Raw genomic sequence first — 13,920 nt, forward strand, 5'->3', positions numbered from 1 at the left:
AATGTGTGTTAGTCTGAAAACAACTGAGGAATGGACATGCAACAGAAAGCATGAGGACAAAAAAAAGACATGATTACAACAAAAACAAGTGAATAAACCAAGAGGTGGAACAAGCGCTCGTCCACGCACACTGTGGGACACTGTGGGACACAAAGACGAGTCTGGAGGAATGATTCTGATCATTCTACTGATGGATGAGTAATGGTGAAAAATGTCCGTTTTATTTTCCCAACATAAGAAGCCGTTCGGCTTTTTCTTCTGATCAGATTTAACATCCATGAGTCTAAAGGAACAGATCGAATCAGCAGCGCTGAAAAAATCAGAACGATTGATTTATCCGCTTCTGCTGATCAATAAAACATAGAATAAAATCCGTCGGTTTTCTTAAACTTCACCAAATTTAAAAATAAGTTCCTGTTTAGCAGACTGATTAAATTTTCTTATTTTCTATACAGTGTTTTTTTTTTTTAAGGAAGCAGAGAAAGAAAGAACAGATTAAAATAAAACATTTAAAAAACTATTGATATTAGCAGGAAATTACTCTAAAGTAAAAACTAAAGAGAAAGTTAAAATATTTAGTTCACTTAGAAGAAGCTACGATAATAAAGGAAGTTCAGACAGAGACAGAAAGGAAGTAAAATAAACAGATTAATTCTTTCTAGTTTTTTCTCCCTCTGATTAGGAAGATTCGTTCAGTTTGCAGGTTTTGATGCAATAAGTTCAAAAACAACTTTCTCACACTGCAAAAAATCTAAATCTATATAAGTCATTTTTTCTTAAAATAAGTGCATTTTTCTTGAATTGAGGAGGTAAAAGAGACATTTTGTGTTTTCTTATTTTAAGAGACAATTTACACTTAAAATAAGAAAACACAATTGCATGTTATCTAATTATCTTATTTTAAAAAGGAAAAAATACTCATTTTATTGGCAAACTATCTCATTTACCTACTCAAATTAAGGCTAAATCACTTAATTTAAGAAATTTTTACTTATTTCTAGATCGATTTTCCAGTAAGTTAGGATCCCAGGAGATATTTCCTGATATTAAACCCTGTGAAGGAGATCCGGTCCTCCTCAGTCTTTGCTTTCTGATCCAGCTGTTAGAAACTTTAAGGCGTCCTACAGAAAATCATTTTCTAACTTATATTTTAAACAGTAAATAAACAGATTTTGTCTGATTGCTGTGAAGCGTATTAGTGACAAAGTGAGTCTCTGATGAAATGAAGATGAAGACGCTAGTTAACACGTCATGATGGTGGCGTTCAGGTGAAAACACGACCTGATTGGTGGAGAGGAACAGATTCAGCTTTTTAAACCTAGTTTCAAATTAAAAGCTCAATAAATAATCATGTTTTTTACCTAATTTCAGTCATTAATGTTACACATGTCTTACCTGTTTATCTATAAAGCTTTATTTTTTCTTTTTTGTACAGCACTCCACTCAGCTGTGTACGGAAACTAGAAAAAAAAAAAAAAAGTTAACTGATTTTTAAATTTTATTTCAGTTTAGTATGGGGAAAAAAAGTCAGAATTCTGACTTTTTTTATTGAAAGAATTTTGAGAAAAAAGTCAGAATTTTTAGATTAAAGTCAGAATTCTAAGAAAGAAAAGTCAGAATTCTGAGATTAAAGTCCGAATTCTGAGATTAAAGTCAGAATTCTAAGAAAGAAAAGTCAGAATTCTGAGATTAAAGTCCGAATTCTGAGATTAAAGTCAGAATTCTAAGAAAGAAAAGTCAGAATTCTGAGATTAAAGTCCGAATTGTGAGAAAAAAAGTCAGAATTCTGAGATTAAAGTCCGAATTGTGAGAAAAAAAGTCAGAATTCTGACTTTTTTCCCCATACTAAACTGAAATAAAATTTAAAAATCAGTTAAATTTTTTTTTTCAGTGGCCCTAATCCTCTTCCATAGCTGTGGTTGTTTTATAAGTGCTTAACAAATAAAATTGGAATAAATTTTATTAGAAACAAACTGATCTAATCTTTTATTATTTCTAAGCTTATAAATGAAATAACTATTTATAGAAATATTAGTAATCATATTGATAATGTACACAGTATATAATTAAGCACCAGGTGTTTATTTAAGACGGCAAAATAAGCTTTTAATTTCAGAATAGACAATCTGATGTTTAAAGTTTCACTTATATAACGAGTTAATTTCTGTTCTTTTTTCCTGGATTTCTCTATATGCTGATGATGTGATGATTAACATCAGACTCTAAAAGATGTCTGGCTGATCTTTAGGCTTTAAAAGCCGTTATGTGGCGTTCAGGTGTTCATATTCCAGGTAGTGAGTTTGTAGAGGATAACGTAAACAAGGAGGAACATTAAGAGCTGAGGGGAGAGGATGACGGGAGCATCCAGCTGAAGGAGACACAGGAGAGAAGGGAGGAGAAGGAGACATGAGCAGAGGAAGATGGAGGACTGTTTCTAACCCTGGAATGGTGAGTTCATCTAACGACAGAGGTCCCAGAATAACCGCTAACAGTCACACTCACGCCACACAAACATCACTTCCTGTTCACATACGGTCTAAACCTACAGCACCGTTCAAGAAATACAGCAAAAACAGGAATGTTGAGTTTAAGGGATAAAAAACAAACAAAAGAAACAGGATTTTCTAGAAGAATCTAAGTCATTTTCATTGCTTAAAGAATTCCACCTTTTTTAGGAAGATCAAACCAGAAGAGCGGCTTAAAGAAACTCGTCCTGCAGGTTTAACAGCAGAAACTGGAGCAAACCAGCCTGAATATCTGATACTTTCAGCTCATCGCATTCAAAGGAAAGCGGTTCTGGTTTAGTGGAAATGATCCTGGTTAAAAGGAGTCAGAGAAACGTCTGGATCGTTTAATGATCTGCAGGCTGGGACGTAAATCTGCTCCTTAAATATTAAAGAGTTAAAGAAAAGGATCCTGAGAACTTTTCCATCTGGAACCATTCAAATCATCAAGTTAAATCCCTCAGAATACAGTAATCCTGGTGATACAGTGAGGGGGCAGGAGGAATGGGGGGGGGGGGGTTGATAGTGAGCTCTGTGTGTTCGGACATCATGTCTGTGGGAACCTTCGGGCTGCGGCCGCAGCAGCTGCAGCCACGGCGGCGGCCCTGCGGCTCTGCAGGATGTCGCTGTATGTCTGGTAGGCGGGTGAGCGGTAACTAACCCGGGGGGGCTCCTGCTCGGACGGCAGCCCGTTCTGGGACGCCGGCTCGCCGTCTCTGCAGAAACACACACAGACGGAGGCAAACATCAACACACCTGGATCCGACCAGCTCGTCCCTCCTGCTGCTTCCTGTCTTCCATCCATCAGGAGGAATTTAGAAACGCTTTCTGCTTCAGTTAAGCTAAGCTAATAATGAGATTAGTTTAGCTAAAACCAACTTTCTGTCAACAAACCAAAACGTTTGCTTTCATTAAACTAAACAGAAAGTTAAAAACAGCTTTTACTCTGACAAAAAACGTTAGGAAATAAATTCGACACAAAACCAACAATAAAGATTCACAATAAACAGATAAAAAAAGATTTTGGATAACTGTAATTGCTGGTTAAGATTAATCAAAGTTTAAAATCAATCCACTGGATTCTGTTTCCAAGTTTGAAGACGTTTCTCTCCCATCCAGGAAACTTTTTCAATTCAAAATGTCAGAAACAGTGTTTGGTTCCAGGTTTTAATTGAGTGGACTAAAACAAAGCCTGGTTTTAGTTTAGAAAACATGCAATGGACGGGAAGAGAAAGACAAAGTCCAGTGGATTCATTTGCTTACTTTTTTGGAATAACTGTAATTAAACTTTCTTTTATCTCTATGTATTTCTTTTTTAATGCTTTTTTAAATGCTTTTTTGTAGCACTTTGAGGCCTTTTTGGTGAAAAGTGCATTTTAAATTTAATGAATTATTATTATTATAAACTTTTTAAATAAATTAAGACCCAATAAATGATTTACTTCATTTAATTTAAACAAGTTGCTGCTAAAATAGCAATATTGTAAACTTATAAAAATAAACCTCATTAAAAACAGGAACTTAAATGAAGAGCTGAGCTGTGATTTGAAATATTGATCATATTACGACGTTTTGGTCATTTTAATCCTACGATCTGAAAAAACACAAAAACCGATGCCCAGTTGTTTAAGGTTCCAGTTGACCCTCCCAGTGGATCCAGTGCTGCTGTACATCCGTCCTCCTCACCTGCTCTGAGCTGCAGCCTCGGCGGCCTGAGCCTCGGCCGGTTGCCTCTTCTTCTCCTCTTCCTCCTGCATTCTTCTCACTTCCAGTAGCTCCATCTGGACACAGAATCACACTGAGAATCCCAGTTCTGACGGAAGGCGTCCAGACGGGTCCGCTCCTGCTCTCCTCACCGTCGTCAGCCTCTCCAGAGCCGAGAAGCGCTCCTCCCAGGTGGCGGCGGACTTCTCGAAGGCTTCGTGGCGTTTGATGAGCTTCTCCACCTCGTCCACGCTCTGCCCCATCTCCCTGCTGGACAGGTAGGGCTCCTGCCCCAGCAGCCAGGCCTCGGCCACGCCCGCGTCCCGGGAGAACTGGTGCACCTCCAGCACTGGGGACGCATTTACGGGTCAGACCGGATCCGGTCGCCTCAGAACCAGAAAAACCAGGAGAAACATCTCACCCAGTCTGAGCCACTCCCATCGGTCCTCCCACTTATCGATCATCTCTTTCCTCTTGTCTGTCAGCTGAAGCAACTTCTCTTTAATCTGCGGCACAAAACGGATCAAGATCAGAACCGAGGAGCTTTTCCTGAATAAAACAGAAGAAAATCTGCTTCCATCTCCTCTAAAAGTTCAACCCTTCTTTGGAGTCGCCGGAGTTCCAGAGAAAGACCAACAGGAAGGGTCAAAGTTCCCCTTCGTAGGTCAGATTCCAACTGCACTACCTGCTGTAGCATTTAGAACAAAGGTCACAGAATATCGGACCGCGATTTGGATCCAGACCCACCTGGGCTAAAAAAATCCAAAAATTTAAATTTACTGCGACGGCAGAGTCTAATTTCACTTGCGCCACTTCTCCTGTTAATACGGTAAAGCCCTCCGGAGCGTCCGGCTCCACGTTGCAAATTAGCCAATGAGCTGTCGGTCTGGTTTGCTGCTGCTAGCTACTTTTACACACATCATCACGCTGGATTGGCGTTGATGATGTCAGCAGTCTGACAGAAATCAGGGAAGTAAACAATGGAGAGCAACATGAAGGGAAGCCAGGGTGTTTCTCTCCATTATCTGTCTGAATCCCTCTCACCAGCGCTGCTCCATGTTGATCCAACGGAAACAGGAGTTGATTCTGCTTGTTTTATCAGAAGTGACTGGCGCGGTGTGTGGACGTCTGTACGTTGCGTTCAATGTTATCATGTAATTTAGCGTGTCAACCTGGCTCTGGTGTTCCCAAAGGAGGCACATCAGAGTCAAAGCGATTTTAACGCGGGTAGCATGACGAGTCATCTGACCCGGGTAGACATGCATCAGTGAGCTGTTCCCACTGCCGCTAAAAGCCCATTGTTCCCAGGTTTAAACTGGAAGGGGGTGTTAGTTATCTGCAGGTAAAACCAGAGGAAACATTACATCATTAAAGTCGTAGGGAAGCGGCCGTTCCAACCGTTGCATTTCCGAATTCTCCCGACTGGTGCACGACTTTACACGAGTGAATAAAGTGAATGTGATTGGTTGATTATCAAGGGGGCGGGATTGTTGTGGCGGAAGGTTCACAAGCTAGTTTGGTTGTGGCCGGTTTGTGGGAAGCATCTTGCTAACCAGTTAGCAACTTAGTGCTAGCAGGTTCCCAGTGGGAAATTCCATTGGGACCAAGTAGCACTAAGTTGCTAACCAGTTAGCATCTTAGCGCTAGCAGGTTCCCAATGGGAAATTCCATTGGGACCAAGTAGCACTAAATTGGTGACTTAGAAACGACGCTGTCAAGGAACGCTATGGACAGCGGAAACATGCAAGAGGAGGAGAGTTTAGTGTCGGAGGTCGTGGATGAGTCTCCTCCGTCATCCATTTTTTATTTAGAGGAGGAAAGCGGGGACGAAGATGTTGTGGAAGAGGACGCCAGGGCGGCAGAAGCTTGGTTTGGTGTAGAAGGCTTCCAGCCGTACATGTTTGAGCCCTTGACTCGCAACGCTGCCAGTTCTGTTAGCTCTACGCCTGCCGAAGACACAGACGTCCATCCCCGTGAACACTGGGACGCAACTCAATGGGAAAGGAAAGGATTCTGATTTCAACCGTTGCGTATATTAGCTGCGACACATGAATCACGATGCTATGACCGAAAACATTTGCTTTCATCTACAGACGATGCATCAAGTTTAACCAGATCAAGATTCATCTGAACCAGTCAGAAAGAAGTGAGACGTCTTTCAGAGGATCAGAAACCTGACGTCTGATATCAGTTAAACTTGTGTTTGTGTTTCTGTGTAGCAGACAGCAGGGGGCGCTGTCCCCACCTCCTCTGAAGCGTAGTGTTTCCGGGCCAGCAGCGCCTTCCCCAGCTCAATGCAGGCCGTGAAGCTGTCGTTTCGGGCGTCGATCTCCGCCTTGATGCCCTGATGGTTGTTCATCAGCAGCTCCACCGACGACACGTCCCTACAAGACACAAGGTCAGAGGTCAGCGTCAACGACTGTAGGTACCGGATCTGCTTGGGGCCCCGCCTCTTCTTATGACTGTATTGTTTCTTAAGGATCAAATCTCTTTTGGATTCTCAACATATTATTCCCTATATTTGCAATTATTTTACATTTAATCGGTGATCTAAAGTAGCATTATTGTCAGTCTGGAAGGAAAGTCCTGCCTTCTAAGAAAGACTGAGCTCTGCTATTTAACAAGGAGACACTAAAATTCTTTTTATAGATCTGAGGGCAAAGGAGGACAAATAAATCAGTTCTTCTACTTGTAGAAAACAGTTGCTGTTGATACAAATTTAAAAGCAGTGTAGCTTAATGTGGCTAACTGAGCGAGCTAAAAGAGGTTAACCACTGATCTCTATTTATTCACTGGATTCCTGATTGCCTGAAAACAGTGAAGCTGCCAACCTCCATCTTGGTACTCCCCACTCCCACAGAGACAGGCAGTAAAATGCCTCCCTGTTCAGCATCTGGCTGCTAAAACCAGCAGTTTTCTGTCTGCAGGAAGACGTTCCACTGGTCATTTCCCAGTCAGTGGATGAACTAAGCAATAAATCCATCTATAGCCGATGGATCCTATAGTTTAGTCTGTAGACTAACATTAGTCTGGCTATCTCAGACTGACTGGAAGACATTGACTGAGTTAGCCACTGACATTGGGTCTAACGTTAGAAAATAGAAAGTCATTCACTGTGAAATGTATAATATATATATATATATATATATATATATATATATATATATATATATATATATATATATAGAGAGAGATACCTATATATAGATATATCTACGTATATTGCATGCATTACCAGACATTGAACATGGAATTACCATAACAATGTAATAAATCCATGTCTATTACATGTACATCATCAATTTAGCTCTTTTGCCTCATCTGTATTATTCTCAAAAATGATCTAGAAATAAGTAAAAATGTCTTAAATTAGATTTATTTGCCCTTAATTTGAGCAGGTAAATGAGATAGTTTGCCAATGGAATCAGTATATTTACTCTGAAATAAGATAATTACAGGTGCTGGTCATAAAATTAGAATATCATGAAAAAGTAGATTGATTTCAGTAATTCCATTTAAAAAGTGAAACTTGTATATTATATTCATACATTACATACAAACTCATATATTTCAGATGTTTATTTTGTTTAATTTTGATGATTACAAATGACAACAAATGAAAATCTCAAATTCATCATATCAGAAAATTAGAATATTGTGAAAAGGTTCAAAATTGATGGCCCCTGGTGCCACACTCTAATCAGCTAATTAACTCAAACCACCTGCAAAAGCCTTTAAATGGTCTTTCAGTCTAGTTCTATAGGCTACACAATCATGGGGAAGACTGCTGACTTGACAGTTGTCCAAAAGACGACCATCGACACCTTGCACAAGGAGGGCAAGACACAAAAGGTCATCGCTAAAGAGGCTGGCTGTTCACAGAGCTCAGTGTCCAAGCACATTAATAGAGAGGCGAAGGGAAGGAAAAGATGTGGTCGAAAAAAGTGTACAAGCAAGAGAGATAACCGCACCCTGGAGAGGATTGTGAAACAAAACCCCTTCAAAAATGTGGGGGAGATTCACAAAGAGTGGACTGCAGCTGGAGTGAGTGCTTCAAGAACCACCACACACAGACGTATGAAAGACATGGGTTTCTGCTGTCGCATTCCTTGTGTCAAGCCACTCTTGAACCACAGACAGCGTCAGAAGCGTCTTGCCTGGGCTAAAGAGAAACAGGACTGGACTGCTGGTGAGTGGTCCAAAGTCATGTTCTCTGATGAAAGTAAATTTTGCATTTCCTTTGGAAATCAAGGTCCCAGAGTCTGGAGGAAAAGAAGAGAGGCACTTCATCCACGTTGCTTGAAGTCCAGTGTAAAGTTTCCACAGTCAGTGATGGTTTGGGGTGCCATGTCATCTGCTGGTGTTGGTCCATTGTGTTTTCTGAGGTCCAGGGTCAACGCAGCCACATACCAGGAAGTTTTAGAGCACTTCATGCTTCCTGCAGCTGACCAACTTTTTGGAGATGCAGATTTCATTTTCCAACAGGACTTGGCACCTGCACACAGTGCCAAAGCTACCAGTACCTGGTTGAAGGACCATGGTATCCCTGTTCTTAATTGGCCAGCAAACTCTCCTGACCTTAACCCCATAGAAAATCTATGGGGTATTGTGAAGAAGAAGATGCAATACACCAGACCCAACAATTCAGAAGAGCTAAAAGCCACTATTAGAGCAACCTGGGCTATCATAACACCTGAGCAGTGCCACAGACTGATCGACTCCATGCCACGCCGCATTGCTGCAGTAATACAGGCCAAAGGAGGCCCAACTAAATACTGAGTGCTGTACATGCTCATACTTTTCATGTTCATACTTTTCAGTTGGCCAACATTTCTATAAATCCTTTGTTTTTATTGGTCTTCAGTAATATTCTAATTTTCTGATATGATGAATTTGAGATTTTCATTTGTTGTCATTTGTAATCATCAAAATTAAACAAAATAAACATCTGAAATATATGAGTTTGTATGTAATGTATGAATATAATATACAAGTTTCACTTTTTAAATGGAATTACTGAAATCAATCTACTTTTTCATGATATTCTAATTTTATGACCAGCACCTGTAGATAATATGCACTTGAAATAAAACAATGCAATTGTGTTTTCTTATTTTAAGTATATAATGTCTCTTTTACCTCCTCAATCCAAGAACAAATGCACTTATTTTAATAAAAAATAGTTTATCTAGATTGCGATATTTTCCAGTGTATCTCTTTAGTCCTGTACAAAGAAATTATTCCATTACTAACTCTTTGGTGTTTTTTGAAGCGTATGGCAATCTGACCGTAAATTGTTTTTTTTTGTACATGACTAAAGGGATAAACGCCCGTTAAGGTAGTTTTGTTTTTGTACTTTTTGTACAGTGGTCTGACGGGGTATGCTGGTCTGACGGGGTATGCTGGTCTGAAGGGGTATGTTGGTCTGACGGGGTATGCTGGTCTGACGGGGTATGCTGGTCTGACGGGGTATGCTGGTCTGACGGGGTATGCTGGTCTGACGGGGTATGTTGTTCTGAAGGGGTATGTTGGTCTGACGGGGTATGTTGGTCTGACGGGGTATGCTGGTCTGACGGGGTATGTTGGTCTGACGGGGTATGTTGTTCTGAAGGGGTATGTTGGTCTGACGGGGTATGTTGGTCTGACGGGGTATGTTGGTCTGACGGGGTATGTTGGTCTGACGGGGTATGTTGTTCTGAAGGGGTATGTTGGTCTGACGGGGTATGTTGGTCTGACGGGGTATGCTGGTCTGACGGGGTATGTTGGTCTGACGGGGTATGCTGGTCTGACGGGGTATGTTGGTCTGACGGGGTATGTTGGTCTGACGGGGTATGTTGTTCTGACGGGGTATGTTGTTCTGATGGGGTATGTTGGTCTGATGGGGTATGTTGTTCTGACGGGGTATGTTGTTCTGATGGGGTATGTTGTTCTGATGGGGTATGTTGTTCTGACGGGGTATGTTGGTCTGATGGGGTATGCTGGTCTGACGGGGTATGTTGGTCTGACGGGGTATGTTGGTCTGACGGGGTATGCTGGTCTGACGGGGTATGTTGTTCTGATGGGGTATGTTGTTCTGACGGGGTATGTTGTTCTGATGGGGTATGTTGGTCTGACGGGGTATGCTGGTCTGACGGGGTATGTTGGTCTGATGGGGTATGCTGGTCTGACGGGGTATGTTGTTCTGATGGGGTATGTTGGTCTGACGGGGTATGTTGTTCTGACGGGGTATGTTGGTCTGACGGGGTATGTTGGTCTGACGGGGTATGCTGGTCTGATGGGGTATGTTGGTCTGACGGGGTATGTTGGTCTGATGGGGTATGCTAGTATGCTGGTCTGATGGGGTATGCTAGTATGCTGGTCTGATGGGGTATGCTAGTATGCTGGTCTGACGGGGTATGTTGGTCTGACGGGGTATGTTGGTCTGACGGGGTATGTTGGTCTGACGGGTTATGCTGGTCTGACGGGGTATGTTGGTCTGATGGGGTATGTTGGTCTGACGGGGTATGTTGGTCTGATGGGGTATGCTAGTATGCTGGTCTGATGGGGTATGCTTGTATGCTGGTCTGATGGGGTATGCTAGTATGCTGGTCTGATGGGGTATACTAGTATGCTGGTCTGACGGGGTATGTTGGTCTGACGGGGTATGTTGGTCTGACGGGTTATGCTGGTCTGACGGGGTATGTTGGTCTGACGGGTTATGCTGGTCTGACGGGGTATGTTGGTCTGACGGGTTATGCTGGTCTGACGGGGTATGTTGGTCTGACGGGGTATGTTGGTCTGACGGGTTATGCTGGTCTGACGGGGTATGTTGGTCTGATGGGGTATGCTAGTATGCTGGTCTGATGGGGTATGCTAGTATGCTGGTCTGATGGGGTATGCTAGTATGCTGGTCTGATGGGGTATGCTAGTATGCTGGTCTGACGGGGTATGCTGGTTTGACGGGGTATGTTGGTCTGATGGGGTATGCTAGTATGCTGGTCTGACGGGGTATGTTGGTCTGATGGGGTATGCTAGTATGCTGGTCTGACGGGGTATGTTGGTCTGATGGGGTATGCTAGTATGCTGGTCTGATGGGGTATGCTAGTATGCTGGTCTGATGGGGTATGCTAGTATGCTGGTCTGATGGGGTATGCTAGTATGCGGTCTGACGGGGTATGTTGGTCTGATGGGGTATGCTAGTATGCGGTCTGACGGGGTATGTTGGTCTGATGGGGTATGCTAGTATGCGGTCTGACGGGGTATGTTGGTCTGATGGGGTATGCTAGTATGCTGGTCTGATGGGGTATGCTAGTATGCTGGTCTGATGGGGTATGCTAGTATGTTGGTCTGATGGGGTATGCTAGTATGCTGGTCTGATGGGGTATGCTAGTATGCTGGTCTGATGGGGTATGCTAGTATGTTGGTCTGATGGGGTATGCTAGTATGCTGGTCTGATGGGGTATGCTAGTATGTTGGTCTGATGGGGTATGCTAGTATGCTGGTCTGATGGGGTATGCTAGTATGTTGGTCTGATGGGGTATGCTAGTATGTTGGTCTGATGGGGTATGCTAGTATGCTGGTCTGATGGGGTATGCTAGTATGTTGGTCTGATGGGGTATGCTAGTATGTTGGTCTGATGGGGTATGCTAGTATGCTGGTCTGATGGGGTATGCTAGTATGTTGGTCTGATGGGGTATGCTAGTATGCTGGTCTGATGGGGTATGCTAGTATGCTGGTCTGATGGGGTATGCTAGTATGTTGGTCTGATGGGGTATGCTAGTATGCTGGTCTGACGGGGTATGTTGGTCTGATGGGGTATGCTAGTATGCTGGTCTGATGGGGTATGCTAGTATGCTGGTCTGATGGGGTATGCTAGTATGCTGGTCTGATGGGGTATGCTAGTATGCGGTCTGACGGGGTATGTTGGTCTGATGGGGTATGCTAGTATGCTGGTCTGATGGGGTATGCTAGTATGCTGGTCTGATGGGGTATGCTAGTATGCTGGTCTGACGGGGTATGTTGGTCTGATGGGGTATGCTGGTCTGATGGGGTATGCTGGTCTGATTGTTTATGCTGGTCTGACGGGGTATGTTGGTCTGATGGGGTATGCTGGTCTGATTGGTTATGCTGGTCTGACGGGGTATGTTGGTCTGACGGAGTATGCTGGTCTGATTGTTTATGCTGGTCTGACGGGGTATGTTGGTCTGATGGGGTATGCTGGTCTGATTGGTTATGCTGGTCTGACGGGGTATGGTGGTCTGACAGAACACGGCTGTTCTCCTCCTACCTGGGCTTCTCCTGAGCCTCGATCAGCCGGATCACGTCCTCCATCCACAGCATCAGGTCCCGCACCATGCTGAAGAAGCGGAACTTGTCGGCCGTGTCCACCAGCTTGACCCGCCGGCCCTCCGCTGCCTCCAGCAGGTTCTTCCAGGCCTCCAGGACCTGCGGGGAACAGGAGACGGAAACGTTATGGATCCGATCCAGCAGCCGGCCTGACGAGTCTCTGAGGAGAAACACGCCGACAGCAAACGGCAGACGGAGGGATTCATTAAGCCGGGCTTCCATTAAACTGCAGCTCTAAGTGGCCTCGGGGAATTAAACCAATGGGATCCAAGCAAATCAATGAGAACATTTCATCGTGCAGGTTGCAGAGGCTCCGGCAGCAGCAGCAGAAACACAAAGCAAACTCTTCTCTGCGGGAATAAACTGCGGGCAGCGATGCTGCTTCATCACATCTTCAGAGGACTAAGCCTAACATCAGCAGCTGAGGCTAAACGGGGAGCGAAGTTTAGCTGAAGGCGCATCAGCAGCAGGTTCTGCTGGTGAACGTAGACGATCTGATGGAACCTAAACTCAGCTGATTTTTCTCCTGTCAGCATCAGAGGTCCGGCTGAAGCAGCTGCAGACCCCGAGGATCCAGAACTATTAACGATGAAGAGCTGAAAGCAGCTTCAGGTCAGCATCTAACTGGAAGCTGAGCATCAAACTACGGCGAGAAGCTCTGAGCTTCCTGCTCAGCTGTTGGGTCTGCAGAGATCCTCCGTTTCATCTTCTAAAGGTTCATTACCTGAAGAATTGGATGAACAAGAGGAATAAAACCAGGAGGGCCGATTATTTTACCTTATTCCTATTAAAGAAGCCTTTGTTTTAGCTCTCTCAGCAGCCCAGCCGGGTGGAGTTCAGCAGGTACTACTAAGCCCGACTCTGTGTGAGAAGGCAAAGACAAAGGCTCCCAGCAGGCCTGAGACCCACGCTCCGCTGGAGCCGAGCGAAACGTGACTAAAATGTTCCGGAAGTTCATTTTAGTCCAAACGGGAACAGAAAGTGTAGAAGTGCAGCCAGAAAGGAGCGCTGATGCAAAGCCGAGGTTGGAGGGAAGCGGAGTCTCACCTCTCCCTTCCTCTTCTGGAGTCACAGGGAGGATATGCAGGGAAACATACAGGGATGGTCAAAACACAACCAGTCAACAACACTTCTAACAGGTCGGCTTTCAGAGGCAGAACAAGCATGAGGAATCCTGGAACCAGGATCCTGCTGCATCCATGGAGATTAAACCTCAGCTTAACCTCACACTGAATGCTGCACAGGTGATTCTGATAGGAAATAATGGGATATTTATGCATTAATCAGCAATTTAAAGCATAATACACAGATAAACACTGAATTTGAAGGTTTTTATTCTAATTCTTTAGTGAGATTTATATCATTAAAAGCTGGTTGTGTCATGTGA

At 43.6% G+C, this 13,920-nt stretch overlaps 1 protein-coding gene across 3 annotated transcripts in view; it reads right to left on the reverse strand.

Annotated features, from left to right (window-relative positions):
• LOC119798721 (spectrin beta chain, non-erythrocytic 1) overlaps positions 1-13,920 on the reverse strand; it is a 141,264-nt gene that overhangs the window by 11,196 nt on the left and 116,148 nt on the right. For 2 of the 3 annotated variants that reach the window (XM_038308294.1, XM_038308293.1), the window contains 6 exons: positions 12,475-12,632; positions 6,454-6,592; positions 4,630-4,714; positions 4,361-4,557; positions 4,191-4,285; positions 3,166-3,220 (listed from right to left, as the gene is read on the reverse strand). In XM_038308294.1, coding sequence (XP_038164222.1) covers positions 3,166-3,220; positions 4,191-4,285; positions 4,361-4,557; positions 4,630-4,714; positions 6,454-6,592; positions 12,475-12,632 — 729 coding nt within the window. Of the gene's footprint in view, positions 1-1,878; positions 2,369-3,165; positions 3,221-4,190; positions 4,286-4,360; positions 4,558-4,629; positions 4,715-6,453; positions 6,593-12,474; positions 12,633-13,920 lie in introns of those variants that run through there. The other variant, XM_038308296.1, reaches the window with a different exon arrangement.

Source organism: Cyprinodon tularosa, unplaced genomic scaffold (assembly GCF_016077235.1).
Source record: "Cyprinodon tularosa strain WSP-4 unplaced genomic scaffold, ASM1607723v1 ctg634, whole genome shotgun sequence".
Lineage (NCBI taxonomy): Eukaryota > Metazoa > Chordata > Actinopteri > Cyprinodontiformes > Cyprinodontidae > Cyprinodon > Cyprinodon tularosa.